This window comes from Gekko japonicus, unplaced genomic scaffold (genome assembly GCF_001447785.1).
Source record: "Gekko japonicus isolate JY-2015 unplaced genomic scaffold, Gekko_japonicus_V1.1 scaffold82, whole genome shotgun sequence".
Lineage (NCBI taxonomy): Eukaryota > Metazoa > Chordata > Lepidosauria > Squamata > Gekkonidae > Gekko > Gekko japonicus.
The window spans coordinates 2,122,367-2,144,776 of record NW_015174846.1 but is presented as its reverse complement, the minus strand read 5'-3'; the positions used below and the strand labels follow the sequence as shown (position 1 = coordinate 2,144,776).

The following is a 22,410-nucleotide window of genomic DNA, read 5'->3' as shown; positions in this document are numbered from 1 at the left end:
TGTGGTGCAGCCCACCAAACTATTTTCCATCTGTCACAGGAATGTGAGCATTGTGCTTTCCAGGGAGATGTGACCAAGCTCTTTGAACTCTTCCCAGCTGCGATTGAGTGGATTGAAAATTTAGATTAGTGTTTAGGGGGAATTGACCAATTGGTCTGCATACCCATTGTATCAATTCAGTTATGTATTTTTTATTATTATATGTTTCATGTGTGTAACTCTGCCATACGATAAATAAATTTAAGGGGAACAGTTTTACATTCAGGGTTATTCCCTTTCCAGGCAAATATGGTAGGTAAAATGACTCACCTGCTTGGTAAAACAGAAGTCCAGTGGCACCTTAAAGACTAACATTTGTTCCAATGTGAACATTCATGAGTCAGAGTTCAGTTCCTCAGTTGCATAGTAGAAGGAAATCATTTTGCCCCCATTCATACGGAAAATTACAGGGAAGGGGAAGAAGAGATGGGGTGCAGAGAGGCTTAACGGGGACCCTTGTTATAAATATTCCAGGTGTGACTCTATGTAAGGGACTAGAACGGATTAAGTTTTTATAGATAACAAATGATGAAAGAAGTCAGAAGTTCCCGGCCTCTCTCTCATGGGATGCAGATTACCTGGCTTGGAACACACTTGGCAAAGACAAACGTGCACAAACTGAGGAAGCGTTCTCACCAGCCTCACCCCCTACGTTTCAGAAAAAGTACTGGGTGATTCGGATGACATTGCAAGCAATGCTCCCTCTAAGCTGTGGAGTCTTGTGAGCAAAAATTCTACTTTGCGAGCTACTGGCATTAAAGTTGTGAGCGAGCAATTTGGCTACTGCCTACATTAGTTTGCTCTGCAGCCATCCCTTCCTGAGCTGAGTCAAAAATGTGTGAGCCGGAGGCTAAAAAACGGTGAGCTAGCTCACACTAACTCAGCTTAGAGGGACACACTGATTGCAAGTGGAGTGACTTCTTAATGCTGCACTTCTGGCTTGGTCTGTGAGAATCTGCACCGCTGATACTACTCCCCCACCCCCCAAAGAAACCCAACACACAACAGGTGGCCTTCCTGTGTAAGAAGTGTTAACAACAGAGCCAGAGTCTAGCAAGAGAACCCTTCTCTTCGTGAAGCAAAATGATTAAGTTGCCCTGTCTTCAATTGCAAGCCAGCAGTCACAGTCTTTGGAAACTGGATCCTATAGATCAGGGGTGGCCAAACTAAAGCTCAGGAGCCACCTGTGGCTCTTTCACAAAGTCTAATTTAATGTCAATAAAAAGCAAATTTGCATATTTTTCAATAAAAACACATGTGTAATATTGGCTCATGTCTTGCGGCTCTCAAACATCTGATGTTAATTCTGTATGGCTGTTACCTTAAGCAAGTTTGGCCACCCCTGCTATAGATCCCACAGACACTGTATTGACAGAAGACGGAGAAGGGGTGATCCTGCCAAATCCCTCTCCCTCACGACAGCCCCAGACCCATAGAGCTTTTTGTCAGTACCCCTGGTTATGCCTGCAAGTCACAGGAGGCTGCTGGGTTGAAGGGGGGGGGGACATCCGCTTCCACCAGAAGAGCACCTTTTGGATCCAACCACTGTCTCCCCCCCCCCCAGTGCTCCACACCTGTTTGAGTGACTTATTTATCTGAGGAACAGGATGTTTAGATGTTGCAATAAATCACTGGGACATGCCCTTTTCAAGCAAGTCTGCCTGCAGCAAGACTTCCTTAAAACAACTCTAATGCGTCAGTTTTGTGCGATTTGTTTTATTGACTGCTCGCAAGTACATATAAAAGGACGCGGATGCACAGCTGACAGTACATTTGTTAAGATAGGCCAAAGGTTCACTTTTGTCTTACAAAAGGACAAAGCCAAGTATAACGGTACACAAAATATGAAGGAAAACGTGTGGAGTGGAGGAGGAAATGCACAGGTTTTTGAAATCCGAGAGGAATGGTTCAGTTTTACTGCCGTCATTATTTAGTTTTATATTTTTTTTAATATTATGCGTAGCCTGACAGTTACTAAGTGCTTTCTGCCTCCTCCTGCTGTGAAATGCCTCGCCACCCAAGGTAACAGCGTCATCAATAACCCACTAGACCTTGTTGCCAGCATCCAGTTCTTCACAGACAATGAAAGAGAGAAGAGAACCGGTATTTCTTAACTTTCCAAAGCCCTTTAAGGACTGCTCCTATTGAATTTGGACACTGCGAGAAGAAACCAGACTCTGTTAGCACTTTTGTGGGGAAAAGGTGGTGGTGGTGGGGAATGTTTCCCTAAGTGCAATTGAAAATTCAGTGGGTTCATTTGTAGTGCTGACAATCACACAAATGATGGCATATCATGAACTGCCATATCACAATGTGCTTGCACCCAATTCAACATGAGTGAAAGAATGCCACTACTCCTCTTTAGATACAAAGTTCCTGAGCAGCAGTAGGGTAAATCAGGCATCTTCCCTGAACTAATAGACTGGAAACCCAGTTGGGTCATGTTGCAAGCCTCTGCTACTGCCCTGATGCTGACAGGCTCAGGTAACAGTTAGCCAGAGATGGGGGAAAGGAACAGACTCTATCAAAGTACTGAAGTTCAACCTCACGTTAAGAGCTGCAGAAATCAGTACGCCTGAAGGAACATATTGGATCATACAAGTGAAGAGCAGAAGTTAATGCGCAAACGATTCTTCCCTTGCATTTTCTTGCTTTCCCATCACTACCACAGAGCCGTATTTTGGCAAAAGATGGGACCAGGGGTGGGTCGATAGAGCTCCCCTAAACAAACTTGATGATTGCATTCAACAAAAGTATGGCCCTCGCAGACAGAGCAGCTCAGGGAGTCCCGCTGACATTTGTCCAAGATGCTTAAATTAGTCTTAGCCTAATCTACCTCACAGTATTGTAGACACTCTATGACTCCTTACTGACCAATGAGATTTGTGTCTTGTCACGTAATTTAAGGCTCTCCTGCAGCCAAACACACCAATTTAGTTGTTTCCCAAAATAAATCATCCCGCTGCACCCAAGTTATCCTGCGCACATTCCATTTGTTCTAAACCTTTCTTACTTAAGTGCTCCACATCTTGACTTCAACTGCTCACTTAAAGAAACTGTGGAGTGCGGGAAGGCTGGTGTAAAACTTTTTGAAATCATCTGGAGGGGATTTCTGAAGCCCAGAGAAAGGTCTGTACCGACTTGCAAGTAGCAAAGAAGGGGCCCAGTTCTGGATTGTGCATATTAAAAGCTTCACAGCCTGTACACGACACAGCAACTGGAACAGCAGGACTCCACTTTACCAACTTCTCTGGACATTTGTATAAATGATCCACAGTGCTCGAAATGGAAAGGCAGAGTCCAGACTTTAAAATGAACTACACAATTCTGCATGTATTTATTAAAAGGTCAGTAAAAAGAAAATCACAAGACCATTACAGCAGCTTCCATTTCAACAGAACCAAAATCTAATTCAATTCATTGTTCTGTATACAGTCATAGCTGTATATATTCTATACAAACCAGAATCCTGCACCAAGGTAATCCAAATTCTGCACAAGGAAAGCTGGATTCTGTGATCTATATTTGCATCACTACTTTTTAGATTTTGGTCTGCTTTCGTTAGCCATTTCTGGAGGAGGGAGGGGTTCAAGGAGCTACTGCAGTGCACTAAAGGCCCCTCCTCTCGAAAATCAAAATTCCTGTTCCTGGTTTCTCGGATTTCACCCGGCATTCCTAAGAAAGCATATCTTTCCAGACATAAGGACTAGAAATTTGCTTTGCTTTGTGTTTGACATCATCAGGTTCTGCTCTTGTATCTTGTGATCACAGAATACAAACAACCTCCTATGTGGATAGCTTTTCATCTGTGACCTTCTGTAAATAAGGGTCCCGTTTAGACAAATACCTAATTGCACATGTATTTTGGGCCACCACCACATTGCCCTGTGACTCTTTCTTTTCCCCCTTTTTGTGTGCGCAATTGCAGCCGATATACAGGCACTTGCAGTTTTGAATGATCTGTGCGTGAAAAAGTGACCTCCTGCCTTTGCCCAAGGTTGTGGTATTAAGGTCACGCCTACAAGGCATCATCTCTTGCTAACGCTTCTTAACCGGGTGATGATGATTATAAATAAGCTAGGTACCAAATGGGTTTTATTTTCTGGAAACTGTACTGTAATGTCATGTGCAAACGAACATTTACATAGTTATACTGACACAGTCAGCCTGATGCTAACTACCAGAAACTACTTACAAGGACCTCTTTTTTTAAAAAATGCATCATTGCAAAAACAGACATTTGATTCCCCTTTGCTGGAAGCATGGAAGTTAAGCCCCGTCATCTGTTCCTCAAGTTGAAATCTGCTTCATCGGTTGGAGATTTGGCGATACCTGGAAGGGGGAAGAGAAAGGATATGGCACATACTGTAGTAAAAACGATAGCTAGTATAGCTAGTAGTAATGCTGTTTTAAATAACACTGCCAATGGATCCAGGGTGTGTGTGTGTGTTAGCCTGTTGACACCATTATTTTCACTAGTTATCCAAATTAATCCAGTTTGACACCACAAATTAGAAGCCAAGCGGTTTGGTGTAATGGTTAGAAGCCAGTTTGGTGTAGTGGTTAGGCGCATGGACTCTAATCTGGGAGAACTGGATTTGATTCCCCACTCCTCCACATGCAGCTGCTGGTGTGACCTTGGGTTAGTTACAAGTTCTCTCAGAGATGTTCTCTCAAGAGCAGCTCTTGAAAGAGCTCTCAGCCCCACCTACCTCACAGGGTGTCTGTTGTGGGGAGGGGGAGGGAAAGGAGACTGCGAGCCACTCTGAGACTCGTTCAGGTAGTGAAAGGCAGGGTATAAATCGAAGCTCTGCTCTTCCTCTTCAATGAAGATTAGGCTTTGTCATGTATTAAAGAAACAGCTAATACCCAGTTTTTAAAAGAAATGCTTTCCCCAGTTTCTCTAGCTAACATCAGCTGAAAACCCTTGCTTGTGGCATGCTAAAACAGAATCACCATGAATGCCATTTTTCCTCTATGTATTTAACTACCTATAGCTCCAATGGATGACCAAGGCACCCCTGTGTCCATCCTCTGTTGGCAAGATGCCTCATCACAGATACCACAAAATCCATTCATCTCTCTTGCCTATGGGTTGCTGGCTGTGTGGGACAACTGGTAGTCCTTAGAATTTGCGGTCGACAGTTATTGATCCCTTGGGTCTGTAATTCTCTCTCAGACTTATCTACCTCACAAACCACATACACTGCCCTGAAGCTCACTGGAGGAAGGGCAGGATATGAAAAGAAAAAAACCCCCAACCCTAACCCAAATTCAAGACACAATGAATACCAACGTTCAGCCACCATTTTGGTTGCCCTGGCAACAGGCAAGAGTTCAGGGAGTGGTCTGCATGCTTTTCAAGAGGCCTTGGGGGACGAGGAGGTGGACACTTGGGGGCGGGGTAGCAGTTGGGCTGGGGGACAGCTGGCTGCGGAAGTTGCCACCCCGCAACACAAGCCTACTTGCCTGCCAGTACTCCTCTTGAACCTCTGCCAGATCCTCTTGAACCTCAGAAAATGATATTTCCAGGACCTTTCCTGGTTTATTTTCCCTCTCCTTTGGAGCAAGCCAACCACCTGCTAACTGCTTAAAGCAAGGGTTCTCTTCATTCTGTTCTTAACCACAAGAGTCAGAATGCTTCATCAATGCCCCATTTCCTAAAAGACTGGAGGGCCAACGGAAGACCTACAACGCTATATTCCACTGCCTATATAAATTCCTAGAAGATTAGCCATTTTATGGGACAGACATTACGTTGTCAGGTTGCTCAATTCATTGCACAAGCTGCTAAAAGTTAGGAAAGAGTTTGTAGATTCGGGCTTGCTAAAGGGCACGGCTGACAAATTGGTTTTATTTGAAGCCGTCTAGACCATTTGCATTATTGTTTTGTGGATACATTCTTTTGACCGATTGTGTTTGTAACATTGCAATGGCTTTGGCTACGCAATAAAATTTGACATTTAGAGGAAAATAAGCCTCAATATTATCACAGTATGCAGGAGATGCACTATTTCAAACTGTTTCTTTTTAACTGGAAGCAATTTCCTTAGCAAGTTCAATCGAGGAAAGAATTTGCTGACTAAAATTCTGTAAAATAAACATTAATGGAAGGGCCTAATTGTAATACAAGGAACAGTTTAAGCAGCTAATTACATAGCCTCACAGCTGAAGTTCCTTTTCCTTTCTTTGTGCCGTTTGGAAGCAAGGAAATCAAATGCTTCCAGTCACATGGAAACGCCTGTTTTCGTAAACAAATGCCTTTTCAGGCCTTGTTTCCAAATTCACCAGAAACTTTCCCCAGAAGACCCTCCACCAGCCCTTTAGATGTTCAGTGCAGGCACATCACAGGTAGAAACCTGCTTCCCTTTGCCAGACGGGGAATGTCATCTGCTTCTTTACCAAGCTACTTCCTGAGACATAAACAAGTGATAGTTAATCAAACAAACAATGACTTACAACAAATTCACAGCCGGTGCTTTTCTTGATATCGTCCACGGACAGACCGTCCCAGATTTCAATCAGAGTCAGCCCCTTCTTTTTATCCACATCAAAAACAGCCTACGAGAATTAGATTGCTGGTTAACACTTTTGAACTAAAAGAGCAGTAAGGGAAAACCATACCAGCTGATGCCAAACTTAGTGCAGACGCCCGATCAGCATAGCCCCCTGTAGCCCAGAACTCCTGAGCTCACGTGATCCGATGGCCTCAGCCTCCCCGGCAGCCGGGATTACAGGCGGGCGCCACCGCAGAAGGCTGCGGACAATGCCTGAATTGGTAAATACCAATTCCTGATGCATCCTGACTCTTCCTTTCTCCACATGTGTGTGTGGCTCACTGGTAGAGCATCTGCTTGGCACGCAGAAGTTCCAAGTTCAATCCCTGGCATCTCAGTTTTAAAAAAAAGGATCAGGTAGCTAAGTGATGTGACAAAGCCGGAGACCCTGGAGAGCTGCTGCCAGTCTGAGTAGACAATACCGACCTTGATAGACCAGTGGTCTGATTCAGGATAAGGCAGTTTAATGTGTGTTCACACTATTGCCCATTAATACTCCAGTCAGTGAAAGCTGTTGCCTGGAAGAGAGACGGGTGGATATCCCCCCCCCCTTTCAGCGTACATCTCAAAGGCAACAGGTGACACTGGGTTATGGCGATCTCACCTGTCCAATCTCTTGCTTCTCTTCAGCTCACCCTGATATTACAAATGGGGCTTCCACACAGGTGGGTCATGCTATGAGCACCCTGCTCACAGTCCTCTGAAGATGCAGAAGTGAGCAAGCTGAGAGCCCAGGGCTGGTTCCGGGTTTGGGGGGGAGGCAGAGTTCCCAGAGTCCCCCTCCCCTCCTGGCCCTCCTTGCACACTTCCCTTTCCCACCTATCCACTTGCCTCCCACTTGCCGCCATGTCCTTCCCCTGCCCAGCTGCCTGCCCTCCCACTGCCAATGTCCACGGCTGCCTACACTGCCTGCAGCCCCTTCTCCAGTGGCACTAGCAATGCAAGCATCTGGGAGTGGGAGTGCAAGCAAGGGAGGGGAGTGTGTGTGAGAGAGAGAAAGAAAGAAAGAGAAAGACAATGGCGGCTCCAGTCAGAAGCCCTGGATGCTAGCAGCCACCCCACCCCAGGGTGTGCTGACGCCGGCTCCGCTTGGGCCCTCGACTTGAATTTAGCCAACCATCAAAGGAAAGCATGTGGATTCTCCCTCCACTCCCCCACCCATAGCAGTCCCTTTCAACTGCAGAAGGAGTTATGCCGGGAACTGTAGGGGGCTCACGTGGACTACGAGCCAAACAGGGTAGGGGATGACAGTAAGTAGGGGAAACATGTACTCCCCCCTATCACTTGCAAATACAGCTCTTGCTGATGGAAAACTGAGAAGGGAGAATTTAATTTGCTTCCTTCCGTGGGTCATGAAGGACTGCTTGAGGGAGGGGAATACTGGAAAGATCCACATCCAGCCACACTGGATCCAAACCTTACGGACATATCGTGAAGCTAAGACATGCCTCCCTTCCCCAGTACCAACAATGAAACAGAAGATAGAATAGCTTACCTTTTCTGTTATGATGCGATTCACGCACTGCTTCCCAGTAATTGGTAAAGTGCAGTTTTCCAGAATTTTGTGAGCATTACCCTAGAGCCGAACCAGAAACAAGTACCAATTGAATGTTCTGAATGTCAAGAAAGCAGGTTAACCTTTGAACACACCAAGGCCTATGCTCCCTCTAAGCTATGGGGTCTTGTGAGCAAAAACTGTACTTTGTGAGCTACTGGCATTAAAGTTGTCAGCCAGTGATTTTGCTACTGCATAAATTAGTTTGCTCTGGAGCCATCCTTCCTAAACTAAGACAAAAATGTGGAAGCCAGAGGCTAAAAAACAGTGAGCCAGCTCACACTAACTCGGCTTAGCGGGAACATTGACCAAGGCCCATGGTAGAAATGCCAGTCTCCACAAATATATGCCAATTCCATCACTCAGCTGTGGTTGAACCCTTATGAAGCTATTTCTGCATTCACCACTCAACTATTCTAGGCTTCCACATAATATGGACAAGTACTCAATGATCTCCCAAACCTTACTTAACAGTTAAGGCTTCTGTAAAATGGCTGTGCCATGTTTCAGAAGAAACTAGATCAGGTCTCATCTGTCTGATCTTCCTAATTCCTGACATTCCTGCTCTGGTTTTTGCTATCTTTCACCTGGGTCTGATCTCACCCCAGCATTAGTGTCAACTGTACGGAGTAACCAAATGAGGGGGATAAATTAAATGGTTTTTTCTGATAATAGTGATGCTTTTCCATGGGGAACAGCAATACCAAGAGCCAGTTTGGTGTAGTGGTTAAGTGTGCGGACTCTAATCTGGGAGAACCGGGTTTGATTCCCCACTCCTCCACTTGCACCTGGCTGGATGACCTTGGGCAAGCCATAGTTCTGATAAGAGCTGTTCTTGAAAAAAGAGCAGTTACTATCAGAGCTCTCTCAGCCCCACCCACCTCACAGGGTGTCTGTTGTGGGGAGGGGAAGGGAAAGGAGTTTGTAAGCCGCTCTGAGACACCTTTGGGTAGTGAAGGGCGGGGTATAAATCCAATCTCTTCTCTTCTGTTCTTCCTTCCAAAAAAAGCAGTTGCTTGGTGATTCCATCTGCACTGCAAGAGTGGATCACCAAAGGCAGTTCCCAAAACTGCAATCTCTGGTTTATTAATAGTTATGGAAGCTAAGCTTTAGTTTGTACATATTAGATTTTTGGGGAAGTTTTATTACTTAGAATTCTCCTCCCTTTCCGCACTTGGTAATGGTTTTCCAAAAAAACTGGGAGCCCCAGTGCTTCAGGGCAGAAGTAATTGATACAAGACATTGATCATAAAATCATTTATGCCCTACTGTTCTGTTCTGCTCAAAATAATATTACTACAAACAGGAGCTTCTTTGATGACTTAATCAAAGCCTGCTCTACTCTCCTTGAGGGCTGCTTTTATTGAAGAAGGGAGGAGGAGGAGGAGATGATGATGACGTCTTCATTGGGTGACCAAATCCTGTATTTTTATCCATTTCAGACTTAGCCCTCTTGACCACTCCAGAAAATCCCCCCCCACTAATCAATGACCTAACTAAGGAAGTTTTCATATGTGACACTGCATCAGTGCATCTCTCACAACCATCCATCTATCTATCTATCACTGCTCATATGGCTATCACCTTAAGCAGAAATTAGAACCAACTTTTTTAAAGACCTTACTCATTATTATTTCTCTTATATTTGATTATTGCACCTATGAATTTTGCCACGGAGAGGGTGACATGATCATTTGTACCCAATATGATACCTGGGGCTCACACGCTTAGCATGCCATATCTTGAAGTAAAGGGGTGACTAAATTAGCCCTCAACGCGTTGAATATAGGGCACTCCATAATCATATGTTCAATGGTTTCGATTTTATCATACGAGCAACTGCATGTTCTATTGGAATATGACACTCTATTATATCTGCCCTTCAAAACTGCCAAGGGAAGAACGGTTCATTCTTGCCAAAGTAAAAGCTCTTCTTTGGGAGTGTCAAGTCATAAAAATATTTTGGCAGTTGCATCAGGAGGCATCTCACACATTTTGTATGTCAAGTATGAGTGCTTTAATACAGAAAGGGGAAGGGGGATCTAATCTGATCCCCCTCCCCCTTTCTGAGAGCCAGTTTGGTGTAGTGGTTAAGTGTGCGGACTCTAATCTGAGAGAACCGGGTTTGATTCCCCACTCCTCCACTTGCACCTGCTGATGTGACCTTGGGTCAGTCACAAGCTCTGGCACAGCTGTCCTTGAAAAAGAGCCATTTGTGTCAGAGTTCTCTCAGCCCCACCCACCTCACAGGGTGTCTGTTGTTGGGAGGGGAAGGGAAAGGAGTTTGTAAGCCGCTCGGAGACTCCAAGTGAAGGGCGGGGTATAAATCCAATCTCTTATCTTCTTCTTCTTCTTCTCAGCTCATGAAGGTTTTATACGGACGTTAGGGGAGCTGATTTTCAGAGTCACATGCAAGATCCTCAAAACGACTTTCAGATTTGAAAATGCCACATAGGTGGAAGTGAGACGAATTTATTCCATACATTGAATTTTACTGAGAGGAAAATTACATATGGATCTAAGCCTGACCTCAATTTTGAGATCGTGTTGGGCAAGGCTGAAAAGGTAATGGCTACATTCAGATGTCCCGACCAACTGAAGTTCAGCTTTGCTTGGGCACAAACACAGATGTGTTGCTGTAGTCACTTCATGTGCCAAAAGAGTTTGCTTACAGACCACTGCGGTTTGTCATGACATCTGAAGGTGGCCTGAATCTGGATGCAAAGATCTATGAGCCAATATACAGCACTGACACCCATTTATAACACCAGAAACTACATCTGACATCTGTTAACATCGTGAACAGTTTTGGTAACAACTTCTTGCCCTTGCGATTTCGTTTCCAAGTTTTTAATTGCTTTTGTACATTTCAGAAAGCAGCTTAGAAGAGTGTTATGTAATTTTACAGTGGAGGCGGTTCTTTTTAAACTCTTGTTCATCACTGGGGGATCAGTGTGTACATTCTCTCATTCAGTGTGTGTATTCTTTAATTTTTTAAGGAATGATTTCTCAAACATTCCTTGTGTGGGGGTGGTTTTGTGCTGTAAGCAATTGTTTCATTTTAATTTATATCAGTTAAGAACTATGTCTGTAATTCAAGGCAGTTGGATTGCTCAAGGAATATGATGGATCTCAAGAGGAAATGGCTGGAACACCAAAGACAATATTGCTGTATTTTTTACATTCAAAGACCTTCCACGATTCATTCCCAGGTGCAGTAACAATTTATCTGCGCTATTTTTAAGAAAAGTGTTCATCAACCTAACAGGTATACTTTTAAGGTCATGTAATATCTCCTCTGAGCATCCTGCAGAGATTGAAACACCAGGCTTGCGGGAAAGAAAAATGGCTTTTCAGACAGCTGCCATAACCCCAGGAACTGATCTATTACAGAATGTCGCAGTTAAAGCTTATCTCACTGCCATCCACTATTACGGCAGTGGTTAAAACCTAACAGTAGCCAGAAAAATCATCAAAATGGGAAACAAAGTATCAGCAAACACCAGGACTTCACCAATGCCAGGGGCAATCGTTTTTGTTCTTACCCCTTGTCTCTAACCTCCACACCAGTCCAATGTTTGCGAACGCCTTATCAGGGCTGAGAGCCAAAATCTTATTTTTTATTGTTTCTAAAATGTACAATGTGTCTTCCTAGTCCACAGTGCTCTCAAAGCAGCCTACCCCCACTGGTATGTTTGCTTCCCTGTATAATCTGTACCCACTGATATTTTTGAGGGCCTGTGGAATATCAGTAATCCCTGGGCTGTGTCTGGGTCAGCACAGAGGGACAAAGATCATACCCTTAGGTTACCTCAGCAGGGCCAGCACAGAGGGACAAAGATCATACCCTATCTCAGCAGTCGAGATACGTTTCTCACTGATCAGAGTCTCCACGCAAAGGCCCTCCCTCACACCAACAAGGCCAAACTCAAACATTGTATGAAAGTAAATCATATGACTGCCCCACTCTATGGGCTCCCAAGGTTGACCAGCAGCCCCTGGAATTCTGTCCCCCTAAATCCCTCTCCCTCTCAGCAGCTCTGCCACTGAGGTATCCTATGCTGCCACTGTAAACATCTGCAGACCAGAGCACACAAAGAGGGACAATTACTGAAACAAACAAAACAAAAAGGGCAACAATTCCAAGTCAATTAAAAAAATCAATAGAACCAAACTGGCTAATTAAAAAATACAAAATGATAAAATAATTTAAGACCAAATCAATAAAAACATGCCAATGAGAAGCCCATATAACAGATATAGAAGTCTCTGTACTCCCAAGTATACAGGCACCTCCTACAAAAGAATTGTATAACAGAACTGAGCCGCACTCATGGGTCCTGATGTAACCTAGGAAAGATCTGGAACTCAAATCAGGGCTTCTCCTGACATCCTGAAGGCCACTAATTCATAATATGGTCAACAACACTAAGGCTCCTCATAACTGCCTCAGGATGATGGTCATCCCACAAGAAAAGCCATCTGTGAGTCGGCTTGCCATACAGATACACCTCCAAAGCAGGCCAGCAAGATTTCGCTCCATGTCCCTAGCAAACATATGCGGCTGGCAGCCCAGAGAGACCAGCCACACAAGGTGACTTTGTCACTGATAGCAGATAAAGGGCACTAAAATGGACAACTGGCTACAAAGGGCGTTATTACTTCCAAGGTTATGAAACGCAGCGTGGATGAAGGGTGAGAGTTAAAAGACATTTGTCTGCGCTGAGAGAGTTGGCAGTTGTTTAATAGTTTCTAGAGCACAGATACTTGTCTGGTGCCGGCACTGTTTGATTACTTCATTGCCTACTTGATGCTTTCTCAGGTCATGCATTTGTATATGGGATATTCCAGCAACACTAAACTGGCAGTGCTTTTTGTATTCAAAGGAACACGATCATGTAAAAGAAGCCCTAAGAAGAGGATGCAGGAAATACTGGTGCAATTTTATTTATTGATAACAATACTGTCAATTCTTAAGTGCTGACACTAGAGCACACTTTTTCTGTAGGCTCTGCAACTAACGTTAGAACTTTTATGGAGTGCTCAAAGTGTGCTGGGAGCTCTCTACAGAATACAGAAGTGACCCCACCTTTCTCTGAGGATTTTTCAGCATACAATAAATGAACAAGAAAATGATGATAACAAGGCAACAAACTGCAGGATGGTAAGCAAGCAGAAGGCACGGGGAAGGTTCAGGAAGAGCTTTGTTGAAGACAAGAGATTTGGAGGAGGCTCAACAAAGAGAGAAGGAGACTGCTTGTTCCACAGAGCGTGGCAAAAGGCAGAGACATGTGGAGAAGGAAAAAGCCAAAGGAAGCAAACAGAGACAAGCTTCAGCGGCAGCAATATTTTCAGTCTCAAGAAATCAGGATGGAGAGATGAAATTTTACCTTCGCTGAGTGCTCCATAGTGACCACCACCTTGGTCCTTGCACTGGACACCAAGTCCATGGCGCCACCCATTCCTTTCACCATCTTGCCCTAAAAACACATTTTTCAAAGAAAGAGTTTTTAAACAAACAAACAAACAAAATCTATCAACAAACAAGCCTGCAGCTCTTGGCTGTCAAAGTCTGAAAACGCACCTAAAAATATGTACAAAAATTTATTTTGAATTAAGCAAATGTACACCAAATCAGCTTTATCTGAATTATTGTTGTTGTTGTTGTTATTATTAATAATAATTTATTGAACTCTTTATATATGCAGTACACCAGTATGGTGTTGTGGTTAGGAGCACAGACTCTATAATCTGGGAGAACCAGGTTTGATTCCCCACTCCCCTACATGCAACCAGCTGGGTGACCTTGGGTCAGTCACAAGCTCTCTCAGAGCTATTCTCTCAAGAGCAGTCCTCAAAAGAGTTCTCTCAGCCCCATCTACCTCACCGGGTGTCTTTTGTGGCGAGGGGAAGGGAAAGGAGATTGTAAGCCACTCTGAGACTCCGAGTGAAGGGCGGGGTATAAATCCAATCTCTTCTCTTCTTCACGATCATGTCTCAATCACCTTCACATCAATAACTCAGCTTCCCATTTCACATATGGGAGGCGACAGGCCAGAAACACATATTATAGCCTAACAAGAGCCAATCATGGTTCTGCCCCAGGTAACATTTAGCATGAAAAATGCATGCCATAATGCAGCTGTAAAGTAAGGGATTTCATCAGGGTTTTTGAATTAAGGTTGCCAACTCCAAGTTGGGAAATTCCTAGAGGGTCGGGGGGGTGGTACTTGGGGAGGGCAGAGTTTGGAGAGAGGTGGGAGCTCAGCGGAGATGTGATGCCACAAAGTTCCTCTTAGAGAATGTATCTTTGTAGTCTGGTGATAAGATGTAATTCCAGGGAAACTCCAGCCTCTACCTGGAGGCTGGCAACCCTCATCTGAATCCAGGTCTCCCCGATAAAGATTCAGTACTGAACAACTGGCCTTTGCTCCTGATCTAAAAATATCCAACAGCAGGACAGAAATAGATAACTAGGCTATTATACTAGCTTCTAGGTTTATATATTCAGGTAGCAGAGTTTGGATATTTTCCACAGGATTAGAGATTTTAATGGGACCTTCTATGACATTTGCAGCAGAAATAAAACAGACATCCAGTAAGTGCGGTCAAAGTGCCGATTCTATACTTACTTACTAAAATATTTTCATCCCTCCATTTCTCCAGGCATTCAAGGTGGCTAGCCAATGGCAATGGGCAGAGATTACCACAAAACAGAGAATAAATGGCAACCCTAAAATACAAGCCACTTCGCAAAGATCTATCGTAATACATCTACTTCGGCTCTCCTTAACAATTCAGCGGAGCCGCATTATTGGCTGACTCACATAATGGCCGTCTGAAATGAAACAAATTTTCAAGCTCTCCTAGCACAGTGAGTGAGGACACCATTTCAGCCCCCTCTACAAAGCTATTCCACAGAATCAGTTAGGGATACCAGTCTCCAAGGTGGGACTTCGGGATCCTCCAGAACTACAGCTCATCTCCAGACTACAGGTATCGGTTCCCCTGAAGAAAATGGATGCTTTGGAGGCTGGACTCTATGGCACTGTACCCCCCTGAGGTTCCTGTCTGCCCCAGGGTCCATTCCCAAACCTCCAGGAGTTTCCCAACCTGGATCTGGCAGCTGTACCCCCCCTCCCAATGCCCCACTGGCGGCCAGGGGGGACCTGACAACTCTAGAATCGTACAACAGCCAAAACAGGCCTAGAGCAGATGGAAGAGAAGCACTGTTAGAAGAATGTGGCCAGAGGTGCAAAATCGGTACATAACTTCATCCAGAGAGAGGCAGTTCATCAAATATATGAGTCCAAGGTTGCCTTGAAAACCATATGGGGTCCCATAAGTCAGCTGTGATTTCACAGCACTTTATACACACAGGTTGTGAAGGGCCTTAAGGGTAAAAAGCAACTGACGAAAACCTTTCAGTGCAGGTGTTTGAAATGGCTGGCGGTCCCAAACAGACTCTCGAATTTTGTGTTAAGTGAAGCTTCCAAGCCATTTTTAAAAGGCAGCCCCCCATTCAGAATGTATTCCGGAATCCAAGCTACAAACCACAGTAGCATGGATCCACGTAGCAGAAAGTCTAGACAGGAAACAATTTGTGTTTAAGATCCAACTGAAACAGAGCTGACTTGCTTTTCCGCAAGCAAGTGCACCTTTGAGCGCTTTTCATAATCTGTCAATGACAGACTCACCCAACTTAGTTCCGTAACAGCTTTTCATGATCTGTCAATGACAGACTCACTCAATTTAGTTTTGTAACTTCCTATTCGCATTTCCAAAATACACTTCCTCGTGGATCAGTTCCACTGGCAGACATTTTGGAAAAATCAGGCAGGATGCCCCGAAGGATGGATTAAAATAGTTACCAAAAAACCCCCCAGCAAAATTAAGTAAAATGTCAATTCTAGCAAGCCTCTCTTATTAATAACCTGGTTTTATAAGAAATCAGAAATTAATATAAACATTAAAATCTCAATGACAAACAGTGCAGACCTAAGCAGATCAATAACCTTCCTAACCCATTGGGCTTTAGAAAGGTGTAAACTCTGGTTAGGATTGCACTGGAAGCGATGGATTACTATTGTGGACTTTCTACTAGACACAGGATTACCAGGTCATTACAGGTGCTAGGAATCCAGGAGAAACCATCCTGGATAATCACCCTAATGACCCATGATACCCACGAGTGATCTTGTACTTCTATGTTATGCCTACATGTCAAATTAGGACTACTTGTGACCTTACTAACCAAACAGTATGAACAGCTGAAAAGATATAACCAGCTCCCATCCCTTGCTTATGGAAGTTCTGAATACCAGAAATTTCAAGAGATATATCTTGTTTAATATCTTTGCATACAGTTCAGGAGATGTATACAACAGGAAATGTTGGTTCTGTTCTGTCTTGGTGATTTAAAATTTATACACACACAAACACAAACAGTGCTTGTTTTGTTTTTTAAAAGTACTGATGCTCATATATAAGGTTGCATCCATTCCCCCCTCCCAGGACTTGGGGAGAACCCCCCACACACCATACGGGAGAGTACCACCACAAAAAAGCCCCGTCTGTGTGCATATGTATGCATGTGCATATATCAACCCATCCTGTTGACCTGGCCAGTAGTAACAATTCAGGAGGAGGGATTAGGTCTTCTTAGACTTGTAGGTGGCAATCCCAAGCACATTTACCCAGAAATAAACTCATAAGAAGAGCCCTGCTGGATCAGACCAGTGGTCCATCTAGTCCAGCATCCTGTCTCACACAGTGGCCAACCAGTTCCTCTGGAGGGCCAACAACAGGGTGTAGAGGCCGAGGCCTTCCCCTGAGGTTGCCTCCTGGCTCTGGGATTCAGAGGTTTACTGCCTTTGAACCTTAATTTTAATTAATTTTAAATTGTTGGAAGATGTTTTGTTATGATGTGATATATAGATTGTTGTTGTTTGTTGCTGTTCATCGCTCACAGCCCTGAGTACTCAGGGACTGAGCAATTAACAAATCTAAATTATAAATAAACAGACAAACCTGGAGACTCTCTTTAGTCACCATGGCTAGTAGCCAATGATAGACCGATTCTCCATGAAACCGTCTAATTCCCTTTTAAAGCTTTCTATGTAGCCATCACTACATCCTCTGGAAGCAAATTCCACATTTGAATTACTTGCTGTGTCCCTCTTTAATCGACTGCCTGTTAGCTTCACTGGACAGCCTCGAATTCTAGAACTTAGGGAGAAGGAGAAAATGTTCTCTCTGTCAGCTCTCTCCACCCCATGCACGAGTCTATAAACCTCTACCACGTCTCCTTTTAGTCGTCTTTTCTAAACTGAAAAGTTCCAGACTCTTCAGCCTTTCCACATAGGGAAGGTGCACCAACCCCCAAAACCATCTTGCTTGCCACCTTCTGTACTTTCCCCAGCTCTGCAGTGTCCTTTTTGAGATACGGTGACCAAAATTACACACAGTACTCCAAATGAGGCCACACCACAGATCTATACAGGGACATCATAATAATAACCATTTTATTTTTAATCCTTTTTCTAATAGTCCCGAACATAGAGTTTGCCTCCCATTTACTTTACTAAAATCAAGAACACTTAATTTTACACGAGCAGGGTAACTTCTGCCATACCATGCACACTGCTTTCTCAGTGTAAGTAACTCATCGTACGGATTGGTCCATATGGTGAGGAAGGTCTCCATGGCTACTACCACAGATAAGCAGGGTGAGCCGATGCTGAGGTTCAGACACATGCCTATTAAATGAGAACCAGCACCACCATTTTCACTCTTTCTTGGTGAGAAATCTAGCAGGCTACAGACAGCAAGCTCTGACTCTAACCTGACCGAGCAAGAGTGCTTCATCACAGGGGATTCTGGAATGTCCTCTCAGTTCAGTCTCCACCCCCCTCCATCCTCACTAGCTTTGTTCCTCTTGACAAGGTCTTTCCTACACAAAGTTACTCAAAGACTCCCCAAAAGGCTGGCAATTGCTCTGAAGGTTGCCATGTAGCACCACCACTCCAGGAATAATCACAACATAGCATGAAGCTGCCTTATACTGAATCAGACCATTGGTCCTTCAAGGTCAATATTGTCTACTCAGACTGGCAGCAGCTCTCCAGGGTCTCAGGTAGAGAACATAAGAAGAGCCCTGCTGGATCAGACCAGTGGTCCATCTAGTCCAGCACCCTGTCTCACACAGTGGCCACCCAGTTCCTCTGGGGGTCCAATAAACGGGGCATACAGGCCAAAGCCTTCTCCAGATGTTGCCTTCTGGTACTGGGATTCAGAAGTTGACTGCCTCTGCCCATGGAGGTTCTCTTTAGTCACCATGGCTAGTAGCCACAGATGGACCTGTCCTTCATGAATCTGTCTAATCCCCTTTGAAAGATATCTATGGCCATCACTATATCTTCTGGCAATTAATTTCACATTTTAATCCCTCACTGTATAAAGTATTATCTCCTTTTGTCCATCCCGTACCTACTGCCCATCAGCTTCATTGGAAGTTCTGATATTTGGGGAAAGGGAGAAAAAGTTCTCTCTGCCCACTCTCTCAACCCCAAGCATACGTTTATAAACCTCTATCATGTCCTCCTTAGTCATCTCTTTTCTAAACTGAAAAGTCCCAGATGCTTCGGCCTTTCCTCACAGGAAAGATGTTCCAGCCCCTTAATCATCTTGGTTGCCCTTTTCTGTCATAATTTTTCTCTTACAGCACAAAGAAGAAAACAGCTCAGGGAAACATAAAGGCTTAACAGATTTATTGTGATGTAAGGCTCCACAGCAGAGAGTCCACTTCACCCAATGCATGAAGTGTTATCCTCAGCTAGCACATGTGTGCACACATGGCCCAGTGTTTTTCACATCACCTTACTCCCTGGCCCATTTGACTGGAGTTGCCGGGGACTGAACCTGGGACCTTCTGCATGCAAAGTACAGGCTCTTCCACTGAGCCACAGCCCCTCCCCAAGGAAGGGGCACCCAAATTTAGAGCATTTAGAGATGAGGCTGGTGGTTAACCAGACTCAGCTCTGCAACGTGTACAAGTACCCAAAGGTGTTAAATGAGATTCTATTAATACTCTCCTTCCATCGAAAGAGCTCATAAGGATTAAAAATAACTGCATGAAAACCCGTGTTCAGCAATATGTTAACTTCAATTATTTCTAAACCTGCAAAAAAAAAAAGGTATCAACAACTAAAAGCAAGGAAACCCTGGATGACTTTCTCTTCCTCCCTGTGAGAATATGTTTCAAATATACCTTTACTATAACATTTAGTATCCATTGCCCAGAACAGCACATTACAGCAAGTTCGTTTTTTAAAAAAGATACCAGCCTGTACTGTGTTTTCCATTTCTTCTCCAATGGGAAAAAAGTGCATTTGCTGGACTAAAATGAATTGGTCTGAAAATATATTTGTTCTGTCATTTTATCTCCCATTGATTGCCAGCCTCAAAAATGGGACAATTACAAAATTACTGTCATCTCCTATGCCAGTTCCGACAGCTAGATTAGATTTACCAAAGGGAAGAGGAGGAAGAAAAGAAAGACCAAAGGAATGCCAGGAAATTGCTAAAATGTGATTTTCTCTACAGAAGAATTGCTAAAAGTAGCTGTCCAATGGCAGCTGGTTAAAGAACCTTACCACATGATGCACACTGATCAATACATGCCAATGTGTTTACACCCCAGGTAAGAACACTAGTAAGAGGGAGAGCCTACGTCCTCAATGTGACATCTCCAGGCCCTCGGTCATGGCAACTACCTTGACAATTTAATCCTTATTTTAAAGCGAAGCTGGGTAGGTATGATCTCCCCATAAATAACCCAGTCCTGTGGGTCTTGGGGATGGAGGAAATGGGAGTAGAAGAGAGAATTTGTCTCTGCAGGTAACAGTAAAGGGGTTCCCAGGATTTGGAAAGAAGGTAAACTGCTGGACGCATCCCGTTTGTGCCATCTGCTAAATCTGTGTTGACAACCTCAAAGATTATATAGGATGTGGTCAGAGTAGGAGCAGGGAGATTCTGATTCAAGCACTCCTCTGAAAACTCACTGAGTAACCTTGAGCTGGTCAGTTTCTCTCTCACAGTAACCTTGAGCTGGTCAGTTTCTCTCTCACAGTAACCTTGAGCTGGTCAGTTTCTCTCTCACAGTAACCTTGAGCTGGTCAATTTCTCTCAGGGGGGGGTTATCTACCTCACAGGACAGATATGAGGAAAAACTGGGGGGGAACCATGCCTTGGATCCTATGCAGCATGAATGGAACAGCTCTGCATTAACTATGACCTTCCCACTGCTCTTCTCCCACTACTATATGCCCTGAATTTTTGCCCCTGAGGGGTACTCAGCTCCCAGGTATATTTGTATGGACTCAAGCAGAAGCCAGCAGTGTGAGGGAAGGAGGGGGGAGGTGAAAATCATACTCCCGCTCTCCCACATAGCAGTGCATACCATGAGCAGAAAAGGAGATGAGACTTCAACCCTACAGAACTCCCCTAAACTCCTTTGAGGAAGGGAGGGATGAAGAAATGATTGACAGATAATAACTGTATATTTTCCACCTGTGGCCAACAGCTACAATCCAGAGAAACTGTATGGGTAGTGACCAAAAGTGGAAAGAAAAACTACTATAAGAACTACTAAAAGACTGATTTTTATCACAATTGTGTCTCCCTAAAGCTACTTGTGCCTCAAGTTGTGAAATTAATTAACGTGTCATTCACAGTCTTGGCTAACACTGACCTCTACAGACAGAGAAACAAACAGAAGTGTTAATAATATCTGACTTAGCTTCTCTTGTGGCTTCAATGGGGGGGGGGAAATTAAGTGAAGACCAGTTGACATAACCCAAAAGCAAACCCAAGGGCAATCAAATGTGGGCACTGCTAGTCATAACACGCTCTCTCAAATGTAACTTAGCAAGCCACATGCTGCACATGAAGATATCAATAACCACTCCTCTAATTTTAAAACACTGAAAATATTTTAGCACAAAGACTCACAAGGCAGCTTCTAACATGCCAGGTCTTTGGGGTCAGGAAGGAATTTTCCTCCAAGCCATATAGGCCCAGGAATCCTGGAGGGTTTTTTTTTTTGCCTTCCTCTGGTCACAGGGCAGAGGTCACGGGGGGGGGGAGCTGTGACTTTCCTGCATTGTGCAGGGGGTTAGACTAGATGACCCTTGGGGGTCCCCCTTCCAGAGCTATGTTTCTATAAAGAGTAATGCTATGCACACGAAAACCAGCCAGCAGTGCAACACCTTTAACACCAACAGTAAAAGCCAATGTTCCCAGGATCCAAGATACGTGTTACAGCTTGTTGTTGTTGTTTTAAAAGAAAAGAACAAAAGTCAAATAAATCAGACAAACAACAAGGGAACTTTGAAAAGCATTATAAAAATGAATTCTGTCCAGGATAAATAGCTTCTAGACCCAAACATCTAACACAAGCCATTTTTAAAAGGGGGGGGGGAGTTAGCGCTAAGTTCATATGCTAACTGCAGAACTTTCCCCCCAAATTGATTCTTCAGGATTCATCAACTATTACCACCAGGGCATCTCTGTCACTGGTTCAATGCTTGATTTGATCTTGTGCATTGTATTAGCAAGATCAGTATTTATGGCACTAATATTCATAAATCTGTGGGAGAACTCATCCATCACTTTTAGGCAGTTCTCTACTATTAGTCCTCCGCTCTTAAAGTGTGATATTCAACAGCTCAAAGCTATTTTACCAATATAAAAAGCATCATTAGTCAAAGAAACTACATTTATGCATAATACATTTGAGACTCCTTCCCCTTCTCCTCCCCCAAGAAAGGCAACAAAATTATCTGCAAAACATCATGAGGCACCGATTCTAGACAATGAAACCCAGTTGCCAAAGAGCTGTGGCAGTGCTGTTCCTAAAAGCAATGATCTCTTGCACACTCCAGACAGAAACCAAGGGATAGCCACAGCAATCAGAGCTTCAAAAACCATTCAAATACCAGTCCATGGCTGAGGTCACACACGCAAGATAATGCAGGCGGGAAGCGAGGCTGTTTGCCCCGGGCCGTAATGACAAGCATCTGCGCGATCAAACTTCCCCCCCCCCCCCCCCCCCCCCCCGCAGTTCCGGATACTAGTAGCCTTTCCCTGGTAGCTTTTTTCCATGCTCCTGCGGTGCAACGAGACGCCCTGCCAACGACTGCGGGATGCTAGACAGATGTTTCTGTCTGATCACACCCCTTTACTCCACGCCGGAATTGC

General features: G+C 44.2%; 1 protein-coding gene across 1 annotated transcript in view; it reads right to left on the bottom strand.

Annotated features, from left to right (window-relative positions):
* Positions 1 to 3,917: 3,917 nt before the first annotated feature.
* The window catches only part of OXCT1 (3-oxoacid CoA-transferase 1), an 85,576-nt gene continuing 67,083 nt past the window's right edge, over positions 3,918 to 22,410 (bottom strand). The window contains exons 14-17 of the mRNA XM_015424477.1: positions 13,542 to 13,631; positions 8,092 to 8,172; positions 6,499 to 6,600; positions 3,918 to 4,371 (exon numbers count right to left, since the gene is read on the bottom strand). Coding sequence (XP_015279963.1) covers positions 4,330 to 4,371; positions 6,499 to 6,600; positions 8,092 to 8,172; positions 13,542 to 13,631 — 315 coding nt within the window. The 3' untranslated portion in view covers positions 3,918 to 4,329. The remainder of the gene's footprint in view (positions 4,372 to 6,498; positions 6,601 to 8,091; positions 8,173 to 13,541; positions 13,632 to 22,410) is intronic.